General features: G+C 34.8%; 4 protein-coding genes across 9 annotated transcripts in view; 2 read left to right on the top strand and 2 right to left on the bottom strand.

The window, feature by feature from the left end:
• LOC103908669 (cell adhesion molecule CEACAM3) overlaps positions 1 to 3,100 on the bottom strand; it is a 132,207-nt gene extending 129,107 nt beyond the window's left edge. For all 4 annotated transcript variants that reach the window (XR_015521450.1, XM_087303346.1, XM_087303351.1 and 1 more), the window contains exon 1: positions 2,778 to 3,100. Coding sequence is in view for 3 of the 4 variants with exons in the window: in XM_087303346.1 (XP_087159472.1) it covers positions 2,778 to 2,823 (46 nt within the window). In the remaining variant the exon portion in view is untranslated. The remainder of the gene's footprint in view (positions 1 to 2,777) is intronic.
• LOC147838386 (uncharacterized) lies at positions 2,463 to 7,907 on the top strand. 3 transcript variants are annotated; one of them, XR_015521568.1, is made up of 5 exons: positions 2,463 to 3,852; positions 4,106 to 4,435; positions 4,650 to 4,943; positions 5,111 to 5,387; positions 6,293 to 7,907. XR_015521568.1 is itself a non-coding variant. In XM_087303808.1 (4 exons), the coding sequence occupies exons 1-4, from the start codon at positions 3,792 to 3,794 to the stop codon at positions 5,257 to 5,259; spliced, it is 834 nt and encodes a 277-aa protein (XP_087159934.1). In that variant the 5' UTR covers positions 2,463 to 3,791; the 3' UTR covers positions 5,260 to 7,907. The 3 variants fall into 3 exon arrangements, 1 of the variants encoding a protein (XP_087159934.1); XR_015521569.1 differs by having other exon boundaries at positions 4,650 to 4,747; positions 4,870 to 4,943; positions 5,111 to 6,879; XM_087303808.1 differs by having other exon boundaries at positions 5,111 to 7,907.
• Positions 7,908 to 15,814: 7,907 nt separating this feature from the next.
• Positions 15,815 to 19,862, top strand: LOC147838387 (uncharacterized). Its single transcript, XM_087304818.1, has 5 exons — positions 15,815 to 16,227; positions 16,610 to 16,888; positions 17,005 to 17,115; positions 17,246 to 17,319; positions 18,546 to 19,862. Exons 1-5 carry the CDS (start codon positions 15,996 to 15,998, stop codon positions 18,597 to 18,599), a joined length of 750 nt encoding a protein of 249 aa, XP_087160944.1. The 5' UTR covers positions 15,815 to 15,995; the 3' UTR covers positions 18,600 to 19,862.
• Positions 19,863 to 22,156: 2,294 nt separating this feature from the next.
• LOC147838388 (uncharacterized) lies at positions 22,157 to 24,851 on the bottom strand. The gene is made up of 4 exons (XM_087303831.1): positions 24,705 to 24,851; positions 23,258 to 23,587; positions 22,816 to 23,094; positions 22,157 to 22,747 (listed from the first exon to the last, which is right to left on the bottom strand). The coding sequence occupies exons 1-4, from the start codon at positions 24,751 to 24,753 to the stop codon at positions 22,599 to 22,601; spliced, it is 807 nt and encodes a 268-aa protein (XP_087159957.1). The 5' UTR covers positions 24,754 to 24,851; the 3' UTR covers positions 22,157 to 22,598.
• Between the last annotated feature and the right edge of the window lie 984 nt (positions 24,852 to 25,835).

Below are 25,835 nucleotides of genomic sequence, written 5' to 3' on the forward strand. Positions count from 1 at the left end.
ATGACTCTCTAACAGAGGTTACATGTGCTGCTGAAGATTACAGACACAGATGAGAGGTTTTCACTAACTGAAGGCTACACTTTGTGTTGTTTTGAAGCTAATTAAGGACGGAATGTTTGCTGTGTGTACTTTTTCTGTAGTTGGTAACATATCGGGGACTGTAAGGGTCGGTGTGTGTTTATATATGTTCATTTATTTATTTATTTTAAATAATTACAGACGTTACAGTAGGCTATTTCGCACTTTCATTGATCTGCAGTTATAATCAACTTACGTTCATAGAAAAGTTAGCAATAAACATTTATACAGAAGCATTCATGTGTGTAAAACGTCTGTTTTGTGAGAAGTGCTTTTCATATGATATGTGAACGACCTGTGCAGCTTTATTGTAGACATTTTCTCGAGCGAGCATGATGTTGACTGAAACTTTGTCATACACCACGCCCACCAAAGGGCTACCCTGCTAGTGGAAACGCAAGCCTGATAAAGGTAACTTGTACTGACCCGAACCGTAAGCGAGAGTACCTTACACGAGTTTAAATGCACTTGGACTAATGTGATTGCTGTAAACAAAGATACTGACAACTTAAGGAAACATAAAACAAAGACATTATGACAGCATTGGGTAAACTATAAAATGTTTAACGTGAAAAATGCTTAACATGGCTTAGTGTACCTAAACAAACCAGAGAAACCAGAGAAACACACGTTTCTATTAAATTTTACTTGTGATTGACAATAATTACTATCGAAAGAACAAGTTCTAATTCTGTAGATGAAGTGAACAATGTGACATAAAAAATTTTCTACCCTACTTAAGTCCATTAGTACAGCTTTATATGGTTTACCGTAACAACAAATGGAGACAACCAAATTTCTATAAAATAAACTTATTATACAACAATTATATTATAAACTGCTGTCAAAAGTGCAAGCTCTTATTGTAGTGTATTAAGTGAACAACATCACTTTAAACTTCCACAGAAGTCCATTATAAGGTAACAGCTTAAAGTGGCTTACTGTACCTTAACACCGACCAGTAAAAACTAAATTTCTGTCAAACTTTACTTTTCTAAACTATTATCAAAATATCAAGCCCTGATTCCGTAGATAAAGTGAAAATGCATAGAATAATATTCTTCACTTTAGCTGTGGCTTGTTGTATTAACAGTAGTTAGTGTTAATTACAAGTAAAGTTTGATAGAAGTTTCTTTTTCCCAGCATGTAAGTTAAGGTACATTAAAGCCACGTTATGTTTTTTGTTTTTGCTTTTAACGTTAATGGACTTTAAAGGGTGAGAACCCAACAAACACACAACGTTGCCTCAACGTAGCGACCTTCCTACAACGTTGTACCAACCTTGCAAAAAGGTTGAGGATTCTACGTTGTTGCTAAACGTTGTCACAACGATGTCATAAGGTTGCCATTTAAACATCACGAGGGCCGCATACTTTAGGTTGTGCTTAGGTTGCGTGGACAACCACTGTACAACATTTACTGGTCACAGCTGAATCAGTTTAAATTTCAACAAGCCATCGTCTCATTCATCAACGACCGAGGAGACGTGAGTATTGCTTTATTTCTTCTTGCTAAATAAGATACGTAAATCGTGAATATTCAAACAAACCTACGATTTCGACAACAATCTGTTCCAACATTACACACACACACAAAAGCCGTAATGAAGTTGTTACGAGCGAGTAACATTTCGGCATTCCGTTCACTGGAGATTTTATATGTAATGAAATTACAATAAATGTCTGAAATTTCAATAACTTGCTAGTCATATTCGTTTCCATCTGTCCTCTCTTGTTCACTGCCTATTTTGACTTGTGTCTGCTGTGGATCTCTGAAGCTGGATTATCTGTTGAATTTGTTTCTTCCTCTGACTGCTTTCTCCATACCAACAACTATGCCTGGTCTTCAGCTGCGCTCCCTGGTCTGCTGTATTCTCCAGTCCAGAGCTTCACTGCCCAGTGTCTGAATTTTAATTTTTATATATATATATATATATATATATATATATATATATATATATATATATATATATATATATATATATATATATACATTTTAATGATTTCTTGTTTACTTTTCTTGTTTGTTTACCCTTTAGTTTAATTATATATATATATATAATCTAAACTTTATACTGTTTGTTTATAATTAGATTTGTACTGTATGTATTAAATGTTGTGAAATATACAATAAAAAGTTTGATTATATTCATTTGTGTGGCATTTTTACACTTTAAAGTTTACACATGCAGTTGTTAAATGAAATAGGAAAAATAAATGAACAATATTTAATATTAAGCAATACTGGAAAAGAATTGCTGCTTATTCTGTATTCTAGGCAGTATTGATAAACTGCCACAAAAAATATTAATACAAGTAGTAAGAACGCCGCCTCGCGGTTGCTGAATGTCGCACGACAACGTTGCTACAGCCTTCTCACGTCTTACATTTCTACGTTGTGACAATGTAGCGAGCACGTAAGCGGCAACGTTGCCTTTGAAAAAATACAACGTTGTGCAGACATCGCTACAACGTAAATGTGTTTGTTGGGAAAACGCCCCGTGCGGTTAATTCGCTTTCTTTATGGAATTAGGGCTGGTTAGTTGGTGTTAATTACAAAATAATTTGACATAAATGTGGGATTCTCTGCTCAGTAATTAGGTAATAGTTACATTAAGCCACGTTTCACGAAAATTGTTCACATTAAGCGTAAATGCGAAATCGAAAGTGTTTTTTAAAAAGCAGAAATATTGCACTTACTGCACGTTAGTAGTAAAATCTGAAAAAAGTTGGAAATCCTCTTCATAATGTTGATGTTACCAGCAAAATCAGATTTCGATGAACATTATTACAATCACGTTATTCGTTTTGTGTTTGATTCTGTACCACACCCCACACGACTGATATAGCGACTTGTTTGAAAAACTAGACCCCTTACTAAAACGGCAGTTTCTAAATATGAGTAATTATGTTAACAAAAAAACTTTAGGATTCCAACTATGATATAACTTTACCATAGAAAGCTTACAAGACTCTAACAGCGGACACTAACGGTTTTCTTTGTTCCGTTTTCCTTTTCCTCTATTTCTAACGCTGCTCTATCGCCACCTACTGGACTGGGGAGGAACTGATAGGCAAACATGAGAGATGAAATTTTTTTTTATTCTTTCAAGTTTTTAGCTACTTGTTTTTATTTACTGTTAATACACTAAAATTAATAACGCGTGTAAGGGAGGAAGGACAGGCGACGAGGATATTTTGTCTCTTTTTTAAGTCAGGAAAGAAGTCTTTAAGCTGTAGGCTAAATAATAATAACAATACAAAAAGTTACACTGGGAGTAACAAATAATAAAATTTTCCACAGTGTTAACTTAATTTGTGTAATTATGTAAGCAATTATGTAAACACATCTAACAGTCAATGGTTTATTGTTTGTAAATAGATTGACAAATAAATGAATAAATAATGCAAATCAAATAACTTACCAATTGTTGTAAAATGAATGCCCCCTGCTGGCAAACTAGGGATTGTTCAAACCAGTGAGTTTGGCCACTCCTAAAACCTTTTGCCCAACCGTTGAGAAACTGGTTTAAACCAATGAGCAAGTTGTGTTATCTTTATGCACGAGCAGCACAGACGGTGTTTTTCACATCTGCTTTAAAGCTTTTCTGAATCATTTTTTAAGCCTGCAGCACAGTTTTCTTTAGCTCTTCTGTTATTTTATTGTGAAACATAAAAACTTTTAGAACTGCTTTTTGAAACCCTCAATAAAAAATGGGAAAACATATATTGGATATGTTTATATTATTCTGTTCATTCTCATGGAGTCTAAATGGTGAGTTTTTCTGTACATATTGTTACTTTTTGTTTACATGAATTGCTCTGTTTTGATTTACAAAAGTAATGCACACTCTCTGTTTATTGTTATTTTGATATTTGCCTCTTCCAGTGATATTACAGAAATTATTTTATTGCACAATAATGAATTGAAGACTGAACTTTGTGAAGTGAAGCATAACAAATATTAAAATAGTTTCAAAAACACAATTCTGCAAATTCTAATTCTGAGCACTGTGTGTGTTGATCAGGTGTGTGTGGTGTTGAAGTGAAGTCAGTGTTCATCATTGAAGAAGATTTGGTCACTCTAGAATCTACTCTTACTGAAATCCAGAGCGATGATCTGATAATGTGGAGGTTTGGACCTAAAAGAGAAATTCTCTTAGCTACAATCACCAGAAAGAACAGTAAGGCAGAGACGGTCTATGGTTCTGATGGGAGATTCAGAGACAGACTGAAGCTGGACAGTCAGACTGGATCTCTGACCATCACAAACAGCAGAATCTCAGACTCTGGACTTTATACAGCGACCAGCATCAGCTCAAAAATCCCACTCAACACATTCAGCCTCACTGTCTATGGTGAGTGGAGAATTACTTTCATTTCTTAATATTAGTTTAATTATCAGCCTTAAAAATATACTTGTTTCGTAACATTTAAATACTTTAATTCGGTTAAAATTTCTGACATTTACATTTCAATCAACATTCAATCAACACATTGGCACAGCTTTCTTATTTACTTTTCACTTGTTTAAAACATAAATAATTAAATTTATCTTCCTATATTGTTCAGCTCGCCTCCCTGTTCCTGTCATCAGTAACACTTCACAAAGTTCTTCATCCTCATCTTCATCAGTGCAGTATTGTTCAGTGGTGTGTTCGGTGGTGAATGTGAGTGCTGTGAGTCTCTCCTGGTACAAAGGAAACAGTGTATTGTCCAGCATCAGTGTGTCTGATCTCAGCATCAGTCTCTCTCTACTTCTGGAGATTGACTGTCTGGATGATTTTTACAGTTGTGTTGTTAACCATCCCATGAGCAACCAGACCACACAACTCAACAGTACTCAAATGTGTCAGCCATGTTCAGGTACTTTATTGGTCATTTATACGCTCTCTCTCACTCGCTCTCTGATATTTAATGAACTTAATCTGGAACTGATATTTAATGAACAATCTGGAATCAGTCAAGTATATATTACATATATAACAAGGTATGATATAAAATATCTCATTACTTCTCATTTCTCTTCAAAGACTGTGTCTGCTGTTGTGGATTTACTGAAGCTGTGATTCGATTGGCTCTTTCTGCTGTGGTGGGCGTGGCTACTGTTGCTGTGCTGTTCTATGACGGAAGATCTAACCATAAGAAAAGAGAACAAACATCACCTTCACACTCTGATTAATCAGGAAGCTGAAGATGTTCTTTGAATCCTATACACATTAGTTCACAAAAAATAATTGATGTACTTACAAATTAATTTTACAAATAAAAATTTGGTTAAGTAGGTTATATTTATCAATTTATTATGAAGCCGCCTTTTAGAAATTATTCCTACAAACCATTTATAATATAATATAATTTTGTTATTTTAGTAAGTTAATTGTTACATCACATGTTTGGAGCTACTGCTGTTGCACAAAAGGACGAGACTGGTGATTCTAAAGCATAGAAAACTGTTCTGAAATCTAGTAGGAAAGGTGATTCAGAAGAGAATTGCTGTCGTGTTTGTTATCGGTGTCTGATAACAGAGAACTTTTTAATAAAAGTCACTGTGATTAGAAAAATGCTTCACCGTTCATCTGCCACTCCATTTGTTTAAAGGAAGTTAATTTACTCACCTTCAGGTCAAAGATGTAGGTGAATTGTCTGTATATGTCTTTTCTTTTAAAAAAGACTATCATAATTATAATTATAAGAATCACCAAAGAGCACAAATTTAGCTAAACATCTTCTTTATTGTACTAGTGAATAATAATATAATGTGATGTAGTGTATATTTATATAACACATTTATAGTGTATGGCCATACACCCAAATAGCTTCAAAATCAAGAGGGGGTCTCTCCACATCACCACCAGTGTGCAGCATCCACTTGAATGATACGACGACAGCCACATGACAACGGGCCAGTGCGCTCACCACACACATGCTATTGGTGGAGTGGAGAGACAGTGATAGAGCCAACTCGGTGGATGGGGATGATTGGGAGGCCATGATCATAAGAGCTAATTGAGGGTCTTTGGCCAGGACTCCGGGGTTACACCCCTACTGTTTATGAAAAGTGCCATGGGATTTTTAATGACCACAGAGAGTCTGTCTCATCTGAAAGATGGAAAAAAGTCACCTACATCTTGTATGGGCTGTGGGTGAGGAAATTTAAATTGTTGGGTCACCTATTCCTTTAAACAAATGGGAGTTGCAGATGAAAGGTGAAGCATTTTTTCAGTCATTATTCCTTTATTGTCTCACTCATTTGAGAAAAAGCTCTATATGCTGGCGCCTCTACAGTAAGCCAACAACCTTCCCCAGGTGCAAATGCTGGCCTCATATTAAATTGTACAAGTTTATTTTAAAGTGTCCAAGGCCTTTTTACCCTCGCACTTCATTTAAAATTTCATTATAAAATGTATTAATTTGTTTAGTTTGACTACAAATAATGAGTAAATTTTTTGCGTGGAGACGCTGGAAAAAGTTATATTTAATCTCACTACAAGACAAGTTTATAGTATGGGTAATTAAGGTAAAGTTAGTTTTATATTATGCTCCTTAGTAATATAATTTCACTAAAATGTTCTTTGCAAATTCTAAATAGTGAAATCATATTAGCAGCCAGTTACTATCAAAGTACAACATCGTTTACAGTAAATAGTGCTAATGTTGTTTTTAAGTCATACTTGCATGTGATTTCATACTTAATATTCAAAGTACCATGGTAAACAGTATAATGAGCATGCCACAAGTTGCCAACTTTACCCCAATGTATAGTTAATGCATTTTATTTCCGTGTTCATGCATTACCCCCAATATTTACCCTTTTAGAAATATTTTATTGTGTTGGCTGCTGTTGACATATTGATCTCCCTTGAATATAACAGAACATGTAAGAGATGTTTACGACAGAAGGTAAGACCGAAAAAGAAGCATGTTTTTGATTTTTCTTGTCTGTGAAGCAAAAATACTAATAAGCATTGATATGTCTCTGCATCTTGTGTAGACATGACAAAATTTAATGTGTCAAATTCAGGTTAATATCAAATATTTACAAAGCCTGTCACATGAAAGTTAAAACATAAGATACTTAAAAATTTACTACAGTAAAATGTAATAACTTTATAGTAATTATAGTATTCAGTATTTTATTAGTGAATTGATATACTGGAAATACTGAGTTACTAGTGGTATACTGTCATATTGCAGTATATACTATATTGTTATAGTATTTGCATTTTGTTAATCTATACTCCATTCAAATTGAAGAACCAGTAAACTAAAAAAGAAAATTTTGAGTTGCTATATGAAAAAAATAGAATTATTGGCAACAGTGTATTTCAGTTTGCATTATAATGTACAACAATTTACAAAAAATAGTTTTAAAAGTTCTATTTTTTGTTAGAGTGGAATATCTGATTGATCTGAATGAAATGCCTCTGAATACTAATATTTTCATGAATCGTACATAGCACATTTTAATATTTGTAGAAATGTTAGTTTCTAATGTCGTTTATTTACAGTAAGTTTTCAAATAAAATTACATATGAATATCACATCGTTGTAATGTACTATAATTTTATCTATTGTTCAAAAACTCTACAGTATGTACCACAGGAAATGTACTTATGTTTTATACTAATTGTACTCTAAAATACCACAGTTTTCATTTATGCTATGCCTATGTAAGCAACAATTGTAACAGCCTTCCATTGCTGTTATCGCCAGAAATGGGGGTGAGCACGTATTTCACGCGTGCAATCAGAGTCCATGCATGCTAAAGTTGTTTTTAAGCAGAATGTCTTTATTTGTGCAGGTGAATTAAACAAAGCCTCAATCTTTGCTTCTCCTTTCTTCTTTATCATGTCAATATAACATTCACTCCATGAACACACAGCACATATTTAAACACTGCTGTTTTCTGGCTAGCAAACAAGTTACTCTGTAGCACGGTCAAAAACCGTGTGCTTTCCCATACCTGACGCTCTTCCTCGCTTACACAGGCACCTCAGTTATAGTTTTCAGTTAGTGACACCTAGTGGACAACATAAATCACTACAACACAAAAAATGGCTCCTACACACCGGCCCCTTAATTGATTATGGTAATTAACATAACAATTACAAATATTACGTAAAGGAGCCATAACAAATATTGAAGCACCACATGACACAGACTGTAACAGTCCACATTAGTCATTTACCTCCAGCAACAGACAAAGCTTTCTTACTGGTCGTTCTAAAATACTACTCTTGGTTTTAACCTTTACAGTTCGTACCAGGCCCTTATCATCTGAAAAGGTTTCTAACACTCGACCAAGTGGCCATGAGCCACGAGGCGCAGTAGGATCCAGTAAAAGTACAATATCCCCTGTACTAAAACTTCGACGTTCCTTTGTCCATTTTTGACGTTTTGGGAGTAGAGGAAGATACTCCCGTATCCATCTTTTCCAGAAAAGATCAGCTAGGTACTGCACTTGTTTCCATCTTCTTTTCACATAGAGATCTGTTCTTTCAAAAAGACCTGGTGGTAAAGCAGGCTTGCCTTTCATGAGAAGCAGATGATTTGGAGTAAGAGCTTCAAGGTCATTGGGATCACTGGATACCTTGGTAATGGGATGATCATTTAGGATTGATTCTACTTCACACAGAATGGTATGAAAGGATTCGTCATCCAGTGTTTGTTGGCGAAGTACAGAGCAAAGAATGTTTCTCACCATCCGAATAATGCGCTCCCATGCACCTCCATAATGGGAACCAGCCGGTGGATTGAAGCTCCACTGAACCCCTACTTGAAGTAACTCCTTTTCAATTTGCTTGTCGTTCCATGCAGAAATGGCCTCTTTTAACTCTCTGTTGGCACCAATGAAGTTTGTCCCATTATCTGACCTGATGTGTACTACTTGACCTCTACGAGAAATAAATCTTCGTAGAGCATTTATACATCCATCTGTGTCCAAAGAATACGCTACTTCCAAGTGCACCGCTCTACTTGCCATACAAGTAAAAATCACTCCGTATCGTTTTACTGTACTACGTCCTCTTCTAACTTCGATAGGACCGAAGTAATCCACACCAGTATTTGTAAAAGGTGGAAGATCAGGTGTAATTCGTTCAAGAGGTAGGTCAGACATCTTTTGTTCGCCCGTCTTTCCTCTGTAACGTCTACATACAATACATTTGGAAATTACTTTTCTTGCAGCAGCATTAGCGTTTATAATCCAATATGTTTGTCTGAGTTTGGACAACATATGATTCCTACCACAATGACCCAACTGGTCATGAATGTGACGAAGTAGAAGATTTGACACATGGTGATTTTTGGACAAAATGATGGGATGTTTGGCTTCGATAGGCATGGCTGCCTTTCTGAGTCTTCCTCCTACTCTGATGAGTTCGTCATCCAATACAGGGTCCAATCTGTATATGCTGCTCTCCTTCTTGACCCCACAGGAACCATGCTTCAGTTGTTGAATCTCATCTCGAAACTCTTGCTGCTGACTGAAGCGAACAATGGCTATTTCAGCCTCAAAGAGGTCTTCCAACGACAAAAATTGTCCACCCAAAGTTGCCTTGAATGACTTCATTTGTAAATCTATGTCTGATTTTGAAGCACTGCAATTCCTTTCCAGTAACAGTAATTCCTTTCTTTTGAGACATATCAGTTTCAGTAGCTTTTTTACCTTGAGCATCCAAGCAACTGCCACTTTCAGTTTTTTCCAGTCTGAAAAATGTGTGATAAGACAGTTACTGGCATTCTGGATATCTTGCATGATAACAGCATTCACTCTAAGATCTTTCTTGATCTCTGGATCATCATCTTCGTGCATATCGACAATTTGCTCTTTGGGGTGTAACTGATGCTCTTCTGTTCTCCAAAGAAAGCTAGGACCTGCAATCCATCTCTTACTGTGCATAAATGCCTTGATATGCATTCCACGTGAAGCATCATCTGCCGGATTTTCCTTGGTGGCAACATATCTCCACTGCTGAAGCAATGTCCTATCTCTAATGTAAGAGACCCTATTTGCAACAAAGGTTTGGAAGCGTTTGTCTTCATTTTTGATGTACTTTAGCACAGTTTGACTGTCAGTCCAAAAAACTGAGTTCTCCAATTGAAGTCTTAATTCCCTTCTCAACATCTGGTCCACTTTAACAGAGAGAACAGCTGCTGTTAACTCCAAGCGAGGAATGGTTAGAGTTTTAAGGGGAGCCACTCTGGACTTAGCAAGTAGAAATGTTACATGCACTTTATCATCACTGTTAATCATCCTAAGATAAGTAACCATACCATATCCTTTTTCAGAGGCATCTGAAAAATGATGCAAACAGGCATGCATGATTTCACCGAAATCTGTAGGTTTTAAGCATCGGCCTACTTGAAACTCTGACACTTCATCCAAATTAGAAATCCAACAAGTCCACTGTTTTCGGAGAGCTGGAGGTATTTCTTCATCCCAGCCCAGATTCTGTCTACACATCTCCTGTAGAAGCAACTTGGCGGGCAATATAAGAGGAGCAAGAAATCCCATAGGATCATAAACTGAACTAACAGTAGACAAAATTCCTCTTCTTGTGCACTGATGGGGTTTCAACTGCAGTTTAAATTGAAACGTGTCAGCTTCTGCACACCACTGGAGCCCCAAAGTTCGTTCTACAGGCAGCTTGTCCCGGTCTAAATCCAAGTACTGGATGTCCTTACTTCTGTACTCTTCTGGAACTGATTGTAGTACCTTACGGCTATTACTAGTCCATTTCGTCAAACAAAATCCACCCTTTTGACAAAGAGCAATAAGATCCTGCACCATGGCAATAGCAGCCTCCTCTGAGAAGATGCTTTTCAAGCAGTCATCTACATAGAAACAATCAAAGACAGTGTCGATCACTTCTGATGGAAAAAGTGCTTGATTGTCCTCTGCCGTTCGTCTTAATGCATAACATGCACAACTTGGAGAAGACGCGGCTCCAAACAGATGGACTATCATTCTATATGTAGTGACTTCCTGCTTCAAGTTTCCATCAGACCACCATAAAAACCGAAGAAAATCCACATCATCTTCTGCTACCTTGACCTGATGAAACATAGCTTGAATGTCAGCCATTAGTGCTATGGTTTCCTGTCTGAATCGTAACAATACTCCCAAAAGTGAATTTGTAAGATTGGGACCTTGCAACAATTGTTTGTTGAGTGAAGTATCTCTAAACGTTGCCCCACAATCAAACACGACCCTCAATGTTCCTTTCTTTGCATGTAATACTCCATGATGAGGAATATACCAAACCTTTCCATCATCACGATCTAATTGATGCTCTGGCACCTTTTCAGCATATCCTTTCTCCAGAACATCAGACAGAAAATGAGTATACTCCTCATGCAACAGTTGATTCCTTTCAAGCCTTTTTCTCAAACCATTACACCTTTGTTTGGCAACACTTAAGTTGTTTGGAAGTACAACATCATCACTACGAAATGGTAGCCTCAGGCTATAATGACCATCCAGCATTTTGACAGAGTTCTTCATCATTTCCATAAATTGCAAATCCTCCCTTGACATTTCCTCTTTCTCGACAACAATTTCATTGAAGTCGTGATTATACTGATTTTGGAGCAATTCTTCAAGCCTTCTGATAGAAATCCTATTAACAGTAACAGAGGGTGTACCAGTTTCATCCTCACAGTTACTGCTTGCTTCTGAAAGTCCATTAACAACCCACCCCAGTAGGGTTCTAATGGCATATGGCCCATCGCCATAGCTGTTTATTATTTCCCAAGGTTCCATTACTTGAGATGCATTAGCTCCAATCAGTAAACCTATATTGGCTTCAATGTGAGGAATTGTTACTCTGTCCAGATATGGCCATTTGGAAATGTCCTCCTGCGTTACAATATTGTCTGAATTCACAGGCTGTTTCTTCTGTGTGTACACTTCAGGAAGAGAGAAGAACTTATTACTGTTGATACCGCATACCTCTAAACCAGTTATGACATTACAAGACACAGGCTGTTCTTGCCCCATAGTACGAAGATAGATGTTAATTTTTTTTCCTCCAATGTTAAGCTCATTCATGAGCTGCTCTGAACAAAATGAGGCTGAGCTCCCAGGGTCCAGAAAGGCATAAGTCTGAATTACTTTCTGACTTTTAACTGATTTTACTTGTACTGGAATAATTGAAAGCAAGCACTTTTTATTCCCGGCCCCTGTATGGCCACAAGTTTGGGTAGAGACTATGCTGCTCCTCTTTTCAGTGTCCTTTGCCTGTGGAATTCCAGCTGCCAATTTGCGATATATGTGCAAAACTGTAGGATGCATTTGCTTGCAGACTTCACAGACAAGACGATTGTCACATTCTTTGCTTAAATGTCTAGATTTCAAACAGCTGAAACAAATTCCTTTTCCTTTCAAAAAGTCAATCTTTTCTCGTTGTGTCTTCTTCTTTAAAACATGACACCTTTCCAAAACATGATTGCCTTGACATAACAAGCAAGTCTTGCTTTCATCAATCTTGCTCACAAAACGAGTTCCTTGCTGCAAGTTTTTAACTGGAACTGGGGCAACAACATTTGTAGCAAAACTGTTTCCCTTGAATACCTTACCAGCTTTGCTTGCAACTTGTTGTTTGTCTTGAATACATCCAAACACAGGATCAGAAACGATCTTTGCATGTCGTTCGATGAAATCAACAAGATGTGAGAAATTGGGTCTGGCTTGGATCAGATCCATTATCTCACAGGCCTTTTCTCGCCAACGTTCTCTCAACTTGAAAGGTAACTTCATTACAACGGTTCTCATATTACTTGGCATGTTGAGCTCTTGCATAAAAGAGATGTCATTAAGAAGGTTACAACATGAGCGCAAAAACAAGGAATATGCATATAACCCTTGTGCGTCCTCACCCTTTAACAAGGGCCAGCCTAAAGCTTTATCCATATATGCAGCAGCAATTTTAAAATCATTACCAAATTGCTCCTTCAGAAGATTCTTAGCCAATGGATAACCTATTTCAGGATCAAGATGTTGACAACTTCAAACCAGTTCTTTAGGTTGACCTGTGGTAAATTGCTCCAAAAAATACAAACAGTCCCTTTTATTGCGAGTTCTTTCCTCAACACCATGTTCAAATGCTCTCAAAAAGGATACATAATAAAGTGGATCACCATTGAAGACTGGAATCTCTCTATTTGGAAGTGTGTGAGGTTGCGCTTGATGTACAAGATATGCAGTGAGCTCCTCCTGCTTTTTCAAAATCTCAAAAAGAGGTTCATCATGAGATGGAAGAGGGTTTATAGCTTGTGTTGCCATACTGCCACTGGAATGTTGTACAAACTGACTTGAGTCCTGATGTTGATGAGTGCTGGTGCCATAAGTGTTCAATCCTCCTATGTGCTGCATTGTTGTTGATTGTGATGGGAAGTTAGAAGTAGCACGAACTGATTGTGATGGGAAGTTAGAAGTAGTGCCAGTTGGTTGTGATGGACTGCTGTTTTTAGCTCCAACTGTGGCCACTGATAGTTGACTTGTTGGTACATATTCAGTAGCTTGTGGATTTAATATTTTTCTTCTTGTTGAATCAAAAATTCCATTTCCAATCACATCCCTTGACGTTTGACTCTTTGTAACTTCCTTTCCTTTTGAATGAGAACTACCAGTACGTGAGCATTTGCTTTGGCTGCCAACAGTACTCAAAACAGCAAGTTTTGCAGTAGATGCTGCTATTTCAGCATCCAATTCAAGTTGTTCCTTCTGTTTTCTCAATTCCTCTTGCTTTGTTTCAATTGCATGTTTAGATTTCAATGCAGTGGCACGGGCCATAAGTGCAGCTCTCTCTGCTTCGGCCTGTACACGAGCTGATGCAGTAGAAGAACTACTACTGGAACTGTGCTTACTATAGTTAGTGGCACCCTTTGAAACATTTGAAACACTGTCCTCTGGGACGACCTCATCATTAATATTTGCATCAGTAACCCCTTCAGTTATTTCCTGACATGTGTCAGATGTGGACAACCATAAATTGACATGTTCAATAAACTCGTTTTTTGAAATCATTTTTGCCTTGTACCATATATCATGTTTCTCAATTTCATTATCAGGCAACAAAGTCAACAAAGATTCATGTGCTTCTTGAGCCTCCAAACATAACCCTTTGAATTTTTCAAATACACTTTGTACTTCATTTTCATATTCTCTGTTATTTTGCATCAACCTTTTAATAGTTTCTATTATTTTGCCTGCTTTGTTCAACTTTGCTTTCCTAATTGCTTGCAATGATTGCAGTTTTTCCAATAAGGCCTTTGCGGTAAGTTTAACTGGCCTTTTTTGCCTTTCAGGCTCACTATCATCATAAAGCTGTTGTTTTGACCCAGCAAATTCTTCCTCATTTAAACACTGTTCCTCCATATTACCACAATTTCAGAACAACCATACAGTACAAAAAATTGTCCAACCCTTTGGCAACCAATGCATTGGATTTACGCTTGTTTTGTGTGCACACATAATAAATGGCCATTAAGTTCAGTTATTGTTGCAACAATGTACCTTTAAATCCTGTGTTGAATCACCATCCAATGCGAATCCAACAGGAACAACGAACGAAGTCCAACGCAACTAGAACAGGAACAGCAAACGAAGTCCAATGCAACTCTATCAGGAACAGCAAACGAGATCCACAGCAACCCCAACAGGAACAGCAATGAAGTCCAACGCCACTCCAACAGGATCAGCAAGCGAGATCCACAGCAACTCAAACAGGAACAGCAAACGAGATCCACATGGCTATCGGTCCCAAGTATAAATGTGTTCAAGAGCTGTCACTAACGTGAATTTATACTCACAGATCACTGGAAGCAGAGGTTTTTGACTTAATGTAACAGCCTTCCATTGCTGTTATCGCCAGAAATGGGGGTGAGCACGTATTTCACGCGTGCAATCAGAGTCCATGCATGCTAAAGTTGTTTTTAAGCAGAATGTCTTTATTTGTGCAGGTGAATTAAACAAAGCCTCAATCTTTGCTTCTCCTTTCTTCTTTATCATGTCAATATAACATTCACTCCATGAACACACAGCACATATTTAAACACTGCTGTTTTCTGGCTAGCAAACAAGTTACTCTGTAGCACGGTCAAAAACCGTGTGCTTTCCCATACCTGACGCTCTTCCTCGCTTACACAGGCACCTCAGTTATAGTTTTCAGTTAGTGACACCTAGTGGACAACATAAATCACTACAACACAAAAAATGGCTCCTACAACAATCAATCGATAAATAAAACCGTTCAAAACCACCAAGATGTTTTTTTAATGAATATGAAAATATAGGCCTATTGGCAATTCTGTCGCGATATTATTGTTTTTTTTTAAATAGGTCTACTTTTGTATTTTGCACAGTCAAAGGGAGGTGCTTCTGGTCTTTTGTGACTACACTTTGACGGAACAGCTTTACAAGCGGCACTCACCTCTCCAGCATGCCGTTTTTCATCGTAGAAAGTTCTACGTTTCTAAATGTTTATATCAATATTTCTATCGTGACCTCCTTTGAAAATTAGCAAGAGTTTGATTCGTTTAGGAAAAGTAAAATTAAAAAAACATTCGATATGTTTATTTTCATCTGTTTGTCTATATGGAGTCCGTCAGGTAAGTAACCTGTCTCTGTGGCTTAATTTATTTTTTGTATTAGGCCTAACATTTGATTTAAAGTCTAAATTTTAAATAAGTGTGTATCATTTTATTATTATTTTTGTTTTGCTTTTCCATTAATATCAACTATAAAATTGCATTGAAACAACCTAATTTTTTAATTGTGGTAAATCTCCAAATAACGTTTGTGTGTGTTGATCAGGTGTGTGTGGAGCTGAAGTGAAGCCAGTGTTCATCACTGAAGGAGATTTGGTCACTCTTGAATCTGCTCTTACTGAAATCCAGAGTGATGATCTGATAATGTGGAGGTTTGGACCTAAAAGAGAAATTCTCTTAGCTACAATCAACAGAAAGGACAATAAGGCAGAGACGGTCTATGGTTCTGATGGGAGATTCAGAGACAGACTGCAGCTGGACAGTCATACTGGATCTCTGACCATGACGAACAGCAGAATCTCAGACTCTGGACTTTATACAGCGACCAGCATCAGCTCAAACATCCCACTCAACACATTCAGCCTCACTGTCTATGGTGAGAAGAGAATCAGCTACTCAGCTTAAAACTAATATAATGTTTAATTTTCAGCTATTGAATCTTAAAAGTGAACATTTTACATCTATAATAGCATTGATGACTATTTTGTCTTGTTAAGGCACATTATATTGTTAGCATTTTTATTATCTTAGAGACATAAACAGCATACCATTTTCATACTTTTTTTTTATAATACCCAATATTAAAATATAATAACATTGTGTATACTCAAAACATGTCATGTTTTATCAATTTTCTCAATTAGTGTTATCTGCTTTCAAAACAAGTCCACTATTAATTACATCAGATTGTTTTAAGTCATCTAATCTAATATATCTCTGTTTGTACTCAGCAATGTTTATTTTCTGATGTTTTTCAGTTTGTCTGCCCCTTCCTGACATCATCAGAGACTGTTCATCATCAGTGCAGTATTGTTCATTGGTGTGTTCAGTGTTGAATGTGAGTGCTGTGAGTCTCTCCTGGTACAAAGGAAACAGTGTATTGTCCAGCATCAGTGTGTCTGATCTCAGCATCAGTCTCTCTCTTCCTCTGGAGTTGGAATATCAGGATAACAACACCTACAGTTGTGTGATCAACAACGCCATCAGCAACCAGACCACACAACTAGACGTCAACACAGTCTGTCAACCATGTCCAGGTACAACACTACTGAGATGTGTTTATTTACTAAAACTGATTGTTTTATTGTGCTGACATTTCATATACATTTTGCTGTATAAACATCACATTGATACTGAATTTTATCCATTACAGATCAGGGCCTTGCTTTGTTATACACATTGCTGCCCTCTGCTGGAGGATTTCTGTTAATGGTTTATCTAGTCTTCTGGATCTACAGGAAACAGAGGAAAACGGATCAAGAAGGCAAGTGTTACCTAGTGATACATCTGTGTAAATATCTGCTATTGATAGAATAATGTGTGAAGTACATGAAAATGTCATTACCAATAATGTTTTTTTGTTTTCTTTTTTAAAAAAACCTTTGACATTGTAGTTGAAGTTGTTGAGAGCGGGGAAGAAATAACATATGCCGATCCGACATTCTACAAAAGAAAAGCACATAAAACGGTATGATCATGTGTTTTATGTAAGGTGTTTACTAATTTCAGCAGTGATTCAGATGTACAGTACTTCCCAGCTAGAATTTTATTGTTCTACAAATGTTCTAAAATATTAACATTCGATGTTGTTATCAATGTTTTCAGCAGCTAGTTCTAGTCAACATTCTCCTAAAAGGCATTCTTTAAAAACATTTTTAAAATGTGTCATCGCAAAACTGTTGTGTTACACAAACACTTTCTGTACATTTTAAAAATATAAATAATTTGGGCGACAATTTGTTAGCAAGGTCACTTTTGAGTCCCGACTGAGCCACCATTTTGCCATATTATAGTATAATATAATATAATGTTATACAATATAATATATAATATAATAATTATGTTGCATAATTAGGTTTCATTCTTGCCTGTACATGTACAAGACCTAGGCCTATATTTTAAATAAATCATTTATTGAATTTCTTCTTTCTAATAGATTATAAATTTCCTAATGCAGTCACTCTGAAATGCCCCATAGTGAAGTACCGAGTTCTCAACCACTGCAAGACACACTGGGTTTTGCACAATATGCACATCGATACAAATGACCTATATTCTTATAATATAAAGTGAACAGGAAGTGTTTGTCGAACACAACAGTTTTGCATGGCAACACAAAAGTATTGAGCACAAAACATCTTTGCGGGGTAACGCAAAAGTATGGCTAGAGAAAGCAAAAATTTAGGAGAAAATGTAAATCATTTTGAAGAAATTTCAAGCTATTCAACCTAGTTGTTTTATCTCTCATCACTACATCCCTTATGGGGCTCTGTATCGTTTAAGCATTGGTAGAACATTATTTCTTATTGTTCGTTGAATGGTTTCAGTGCCTATAGTTTTATGTAAGTTCTCAGATTGTTCTTCTTAAAAGCTAAAAAACATTCATTTAAAACATTTGTAAAATGTGTCATTACAACATTATTTTCAAATCAGAATATTCCCTTAAAAGATAGGATAACATTTAAAAAAAAATCCTCCTAAACACATTTACACAAAACATTGTTAGCACATTACTGATTAATGTTCTAGTGAAGTGTTTTTTGGTTGTTTAAATATTCTTCTGATTGTTAAGATAATATTCTTTAATAAAGTGGAAATACACAGCACCACCATAGATGTTTTTAGTTTGTCTGATTTTTAGCTAGTGATGTTTTTGATAAACATATCTTTGACATGATTTCATGTTTCTTTCAGAGAGTTGTAGAAGAGAGGGATGTGGTGTATGCTGGAGTCGCCATGAAACACTGATCAAGCACATTCTGTTAAGGATTCAACCTGCTAGAACTCAAATACACAAAATGAAGTTTACTGTATTAATGCAAATGACACACAGACAGAGTATAGGGTTCAGAGGCTTCCCACCAAGCAATTTTGTGTTTGATAGACCTATGATAGACATCTAAATAGGTCCTTATCACTATAAAGTGCCTTTGAGACCTCAGAATGAAGAGTACATCAGAACTTTATGAGTACATCAGAGGGTTTCCTAAAGGGGCGTTTACCACATCATGACAGGGTGGACAGCAAACTCGAGGACACGTGCAAAATGATTAATAATATTATGAAAAAAGTATTCTTTAATAAAATATTCTTAAATAAATTCTTTTTAATTTTATCTTAATTATCTACTTTTTAGACTGAAGTTGGCTGAGCAGTGTGTGGGACATGGCAATATCACATCCATTCAATGAAAGCATATGGCAAATGTTGACAAAAACATATTTCAAAACACATAATTCCACCTGCATTTGTGTAAAAGTTTAACCAATTATATTAAATCATCAGTATTTCCTTATTTCACATTATGTTGATATAGGACTGATTCAATCTTGTGGGACATCAAAGGCACTTTATAATGATAATGACCCAAACATAAAAATCTTGGTAGAAACAAGGCTAAATTTGGCCTGTTGATAAAAATCTTAAAGACATCTAAGAACAGCCTAAAAATCGACTAGTCATCAAATAGATGGATAAGACTTCATGTGCAGTAAGTCACTTCTGTCTATTTGATGACTTGTGTAGTCATGGGGGGAAATTATGGAAATTAAGAATAAGAAATGATTCTTTGTAATGATGTTTGAGTGACCCCTGCTGGTGTCATGTTGTGTCATTCACCCAATAGTATCTGCAGACTTGGATAAGCTGAGACAGCATATTTCAGAGATGCAATGTCAGACACAATGCACTCAGTGGAGCGAGTGATGTTACTATGTGGGGTAGGGTTTGAGGTGAGGTTAGGTGTGCGCATTAAAAGTATTGTATGCAGCACAGATTTCAACCCGGTCTGCATTCAGACCCTTCTCACTTTACATTTTGGGGCTGCATCATTCCTACTTTCACTGCATTTGATATCTCAATCCTGTGTTTCACTTCTGACAGCTGAGTTAAAAATAAAGATGGACCCTGAAAGCAGCAGCATTTTCTGTGTTAATGTACTTATTATTCAAGGTTTTCCTACTTGATTCCTAATGACAAGGCAGTGTTATAGTAATGTCATTTTTAGCGAAACACTGTTTAGTTATATGAGTAAAATATGTTGCCTCAGAAATCTGTCTGAAATCAGTTTTGTGGGGTGTCTGCGTCAAATATAGATGTAAAGTATGTTTGTATAAAATGTAAAGTATAAAATATAGATGCTTCCAAGATTAGATCAAAGTCAACACCCTGTGTTTTTTTCTCTCGATGCATTTAATAGTTTTGTACAAACTTACTGCAAAACTTCATATGCAATATTTAAAAAATAAAACATTTAAAACCATTTGTGCATGAAGAATTGTTGTTTTTTTTAAAAGGGCAAAAACATTGGATTCCTAGTGATGTCACACAGTAAATCAGGTGTAATACCAACATTTCAGAATGTTTTTTTTTATTATTATTCATTGGTGTTCCCTTTCCTAATATTTTTAATAATTTGTGCAATTGCAAATACAAACAAGGCCCTACATTTAATTGACATTGGTTTTAATAAATGGTCTTCTTGTGTCACATTCGGTCACACTGCTGATATAGAGTACTAGAGAGAGACAGATAGGGGATAGCTACTCAAGTCAGTACACTTTCAATCTTTGCTTCCATGAATTAGTTACAAATCAGTTAAGTCACTTCACACGTGCTCATATTAGTCCTCATTCCACAAAAAGTCATGTGACAGATACAGCAGATGTTAGATGGGAAAACTTCATTCGAGCTAAGAAAAGTCATCCATTGATTCATTTTTAATTTTTTTATATATATATTTTTATAAACATAAATTTATATATATATATATATATATATATATATATATATATATATATATATATATATATATATATATATATATATATATATATATATATACAGTTGAAGTCAAAATTATTAGCCCCCCTGAATTATTAGCACCTTTGTTTATTTTTTCCCAATTTCTGTTTAAGGGAGAAAATATTTTTTTGAACACATTTCTAAACATCATAGTTTTAATAAGTCATTTCTAATCACTAATTTATTTTATCTTTGTCATGATGACAGTAAATATTATTTGACTAGATATTTTTCGAGACACTTCTATACAGCTTAAAGTGACATTTAAAAGCTAGGTTAGGTTAAAGCTAGGTTAATTGGCTAAACTAGGCAGGTTAGGGTAATTAGGCAAGTAATTGTATAAGGATGGTTTTATTCTGTCGATTATCTGAAAAAAATATAGCCTAAAGGGGCTAATAATTGTGTTCTTAAAATGGCTTTTTAAAAATTCAAAACTGCTTTTATTCTAGCTGAAATAAAACAAATAAGACTTTCCCCAGAAGAAAAAAAATATTATCAGACATAATGTTAAGATTTCCTTGCTCTGTTAAACATCATTTGGGAAATATATAAAACAGAAAATAAAAATCAAATGGGGGCCAATAATTCTGACTCCAACTGTATATACACACACACACACACACACACACACACACACACACACACACACACACACACTCACACACACACACACACACACACACACACACACACACACACACACACACACACACACACACATATATATATATATATATATATATATATATATATATATATATATATATATATATATATATATATATATATATATATATATATATATATACACATACATACATATACATACATATATACAAACATACATATATACATATATATATATATATATATATATATATATATATATATATACATAGAGATATACAAACATACATATATACATACATATATATATATATATATATATATATATATATATATATATATATATATATATATATATATATATATATATATATATATATATATATATATATATATGAACTTAAATTAAATTAAATTAAATTATGTCATTTGTGCGTCTGTGTAAATATTCATAATGCATGTTCTTGATGTTTCAGCTGTTGGCTGTAAGGAGAACAAATTTGTGGCTACAATTATCCGGGTCATTTGTAACAACAAAACTCTTGGTTAGTAACATCAGTGAAATGTTCCCACCAACCCAAAGCAAATTTAAAACAGTATGAATGTGATTTAATTTCAGTATTCCTATAGCTCTTGAAGGAGCGAGTCATAGTTTGAGTTCAGGGTTCATTGTGGGCTCATGAAGCCTGCACACACAAATAGTGTTCAATTGTTGAAGCAGATGCATTTGCGCATTTTATTCAGCTTTTTAACACGGACACACACACACACTAATTATACTAATAGGTCAGTGTTTAATGACAAAGAAAGCTGGTCCTGACTTGTCCTTGTGTGTGCATTAAAAATATTAATTGGCACACAGAAGGAACCTTATAGAGCCAAGCTAGAGTTCAACTTTGTAGATAAACTCTTTTTATTTTTTAAATAAAAAGTCTTAAAATGTAAAACAACTTATACAAAAACATCATATAATATAAATAAGTTGTCATTTAAAAAGAATATGTTAATAACTTAATTTTGACAAGAATGTCAGATAGAACCTTATAATTCTAAGGTGATGAAATGTTCACAACAACCCAAAGCAGATTTAAAACTGTACGAATATGATTTAATATACATCACAGTAGTGCATAACACAACAACATTTCAAAAGGAAAACATTAATTTAACAACACGATGCCATTAAGATCACAACACAACTATATTTCAAAAAGCAAACATTAATCTCACAACACAACAACATTAATATCACTACGCAATTTATACAAAATTAGTATGAATGCTGTCTGCATAATGATCTGTAATATATGTCCACAGTCATTCACAAATTTCTCCAATTTCTTGTTCTCTCTTCTTCTGGTCGGATCTTCTGGATGTGATGTCATAAACTAGTACAGCAACAGTAACCACGCCCACCAGGGTAGAGAGAGCCAATCGAATCACAGCTTCGGTAAAACCACAGCATCCTAATAAGAGAGAACATTTCCAATGTTGATATATTCATTTCGTTTATTGACAGAAATATATTTTGTACCTGAACATGTCTGACAGAGCGTGCTAATGTCAAGTTGTATGGTTTGGTTGTTGATGGTGTTGTTGATCACACAGCTGTAGGTGTTGTTATCCTGATATTCCACCTCCAGAGGCAGAGAGAGACTGATGCTGAGATCAGACACACTGATACTGGACAATACACTGTTTCCTTTGTACCAGGAGAGACTCGCAGCACTCACATTCACCACTGAACATGACACTGAACAATACTGCACTGATGATGAACATTCTCTGATCATGACAGGAGCAGGCAGATGAGCTGGACATTATTAAAAAATACAATTTAAAATTATAATTTTATTATTTTTAATTTAATTAAAATTTTAATGCTCAAATTATTCTGTTTGCCATTATTATTTTTTCAAACATTTTTACAATCTACTCAGATGTCTATTAAGCAGGGTAAGTATTTCTCTACTCACCATAGACAGTGAGGCTGAATGTGTTGAGTGGGATTTTTGAGCTGATGCTGGTCGCTGTATAAAGTCCAGAGTCTGAGATTCTGCTGTTTGTGATGGTCAGAGATCCAGTCTGACTGTCCAGCTGCAGTCTGTCTCTGAATCTCCCATCAGAACCATAAACAGTCTCTGCCTTATTGTCCTTTTTGCTGATTGTAGCTAAGAGAATTTCTCTTTTAGGTCCAAACCTCCACATTATCAGATCATCGCTCTGGATTTCAGTAAGAGCAGATTCTAGAGTGACCAAATCTCCTTCAGTGATGAACACTGACTCCACTTCAACACCACACACACCTGATCAACACACACACAGACCCACATGGTTACTCAGAATTCTGAGAATTTGGTTTTGTCATATAGCCCCTAATGCAGGGGTGTCCAAACTCAGTCCTGGAGGGCCGTTGTCCTGCACAGTTTAGCTCCAACTTTCTTCAACACTCCTCCCTGGAAATTTTTTGTTGATTAGCTGGTTCAGGTGTGTTTAATTGGGGTTGGAACTAAAATATGCAGGACACCAGCCTTTCAGGACCGAGTCTGGACACCCCTGCCCTAATGGAATCTGGGAAAAATATAAGGTGGAAAATATCAAATGTAGGCTTTAGTTTAAAAATACATTTTAATAATAGAACATATTGTTTACCTTGTATGCCTTTTTACTGTATAATTTGAAACTTTTTAGATTAAAGGTTAAAAGTATTTACAGTTTTTTTTCATCCACTAACAAGGAGTACTGAAACCAGAAATTCAAAATTGTTCACACAATCAGCTGTACAGGAGTCTATGCGGAGCAAAATATTAATTATTTTTCATTTATTTAACACAAATGCATGCAAAATTAATAAAACACGTTTTATCTTATCCATAATCCACAAGCAAAAAAAACAACAACATTTTTTTTCACATGCTAACAACATTTTCAAAACAGACTAATTGCAATTTCCATTTATTGTTTGTATTTATTGTGAAATATAGAGAATCTTATCACAAACTGATCAGAATTTCAGCTGAAAGCCTACTCAGCATTCCTGTTTTAGTTGCATTACATTTTTTATTTTTTGGAAAAAGGGATAGTTTGGAACTTATTGTATTAGGAAATAACAAATACTGTAATACAGGTTTGTAGGGAAAGAAAGATAATGCATAGTAATGAACTGATAAAGGCACTGACAATGGGAGTCTATCTCAAATTTTATATTTCTGTGGTAATACTGTCCAGCCAAACTCCATGAGCATTAACAGTTTCACAATGGAAATGGCAAATTTTGTGACAGATAATAATAATACAGAAGCAAGAGCAGGTAAACAAATGATGATGATGATAATTAATAATAATAATAATAATAATAATAATAATAATAATAATAATAATAATAATAATAATAATAATAATAATAATAATAATAATACTCACCAGCCAGACTCCATGAGCACAAGCAGATTAAAGTAATTTTGATAAACATTTTAGAGCTGTTCTCTGAACTGTTTCACAACAGAAATGCTACAAATAATAAGCTGTTTGAGCTGTTTAATGAACTGCTGGTCCGTCATGAAGCGATTTAGTAAAAATCAGCTGTGAGTTTGAATAAACCCCTGCAGTAGCTCCTCCCACATAGACAAACCTAATATAGCAATTATTTAGGTAATTTTTTATTAAAGAAGACTTTTTCCCCTAATTTCTGTTAAACAGAGAGAAGTTTTTTTTTCATAGAATTTCTAAACATAGTTTTAATAACTTATCTCTAATTATTGATTTATTTTATCTTTGCCATGATGACCGAAAATAATATTTGACTAGATATTTTTCAAGACACTTCTATACAGGTTAAAGTGACATTTAAAGGCTTAACTAGGTAATTAGGTTCAACTAGGCAGGTTAGGGTAATTAGGCAAGTTATTGTATAACGATGGTTTGTTCTGTAGACTATAAGGAAAACAAATATAGCTTAAAGGGGCTAAAAATTTTGACCTTAAAATGGTGCTTAAAAAATTCAAAACTGCTTTTATTCTTGTCAAAATAAAGCAAATAAGACTTTTTCCGGAAGAAAAAAAATATTATCAGACATACTGTGAACATTTCCTGAATTTGTTAAACATAATTTGGGAAATATTTAAAAAAAGAAAATAAACTCAAAGGCCAGCTAATAATTCTGACTTAAACTGTATACATGTATAAACTGTATATATATATATATATATATATATATATATATATATATATATATATATATATATATATATATATATATATATATATATATATATATATATATATATATATATATATATATATATATATATATATATATATATACATACATACATACATACATACATACATACATACATACATACATACATATATATATATATATATATATATATATATATATATATATATATATATATATATATATATATATATATATATATATTTATTTTTTTATTTTTTTATATATTATATATCAAATTAGAAGCTTTTCAGTACTGTAGCTAAAGAGTCAGTACAGTCAGTAAAGGGTGGAGCTACTCGAGGAGATCATTC

This window comes from Danio rerio, chromosome 22, assembly GCF_052040795.2.
Source record: "Danio rerio strain M-AB ecotype USA chromosome 22, GRCz13ab, whole genome shotgun sequence".
Lineage (NCBI taxonomy): Eukaryota > Metazoa > Chordata > Actinopteri > Cypriniformes > Danionidae > Danio > Danio rerio.

Coding starts and splice junctions, on each gene's coding strand:
- LOC147838387 (XM_087304818.1), top strand. CDS start 15,996: ATGTGGAGGTTTGGACCTAAAAGAGAAATTCTCTTAGCTACAATCAAC. Junction 16,889..17,004: donor AGTCTGTCAACCATGTCCAG/GTACAACACTAC, acceptor TATCCATTACAG/ATCAGGGCCTTGCTTTGTTA. Junction 17,116..17,245: donor GAGGAAAACGGATCAAGAAG/GCAAGTGTTACC, acceptor TTGACATTGTAG/TTGAAGTTGTTGAGAGCGGG.
- LOC147838388 (XM_087303831.1), bottom strand. CDS start 24,753: ATGTTTATCAAAATTACTTTAATCTGCTTGTGCTCATGGAGTCTGGCT. Junction 23,095..23,257: donor ATTCAGCCTCACTGTCTATG/GTGAGTAGAGAA, acceptor AATAATGTCCAG/CTCATCTGCCTGCTCCTGTC. Junction 22,748..22,815: donor GCTCTGTCAGACATGTTCAG/GTACAAAATATA, acceptor CTCTCTTATTAG/GATGCTGTGGTTTTACCGAA.
- LOC147838386 (XM_087303808.1), top strand. CDS start 3,792: ATGGGAAAACATATATTGGATATGTTTATATTATTCTGTTCATTCTCA. Junction 3,853..4,105: donor ATTCTCATGGAGTCTAAATG/GTGAGTTTTTCT, acceptor TGTGTTGATCAG/GTGTGTGTGGTGTTGAAGTG. Junction 4,944..5,110: donor AATGTGTCAGCCATGTTCAG/GTACTTTATTGG, acceptor TTCTCTTCAAAG/ACTGTGTCTGCTGTTGTGGA.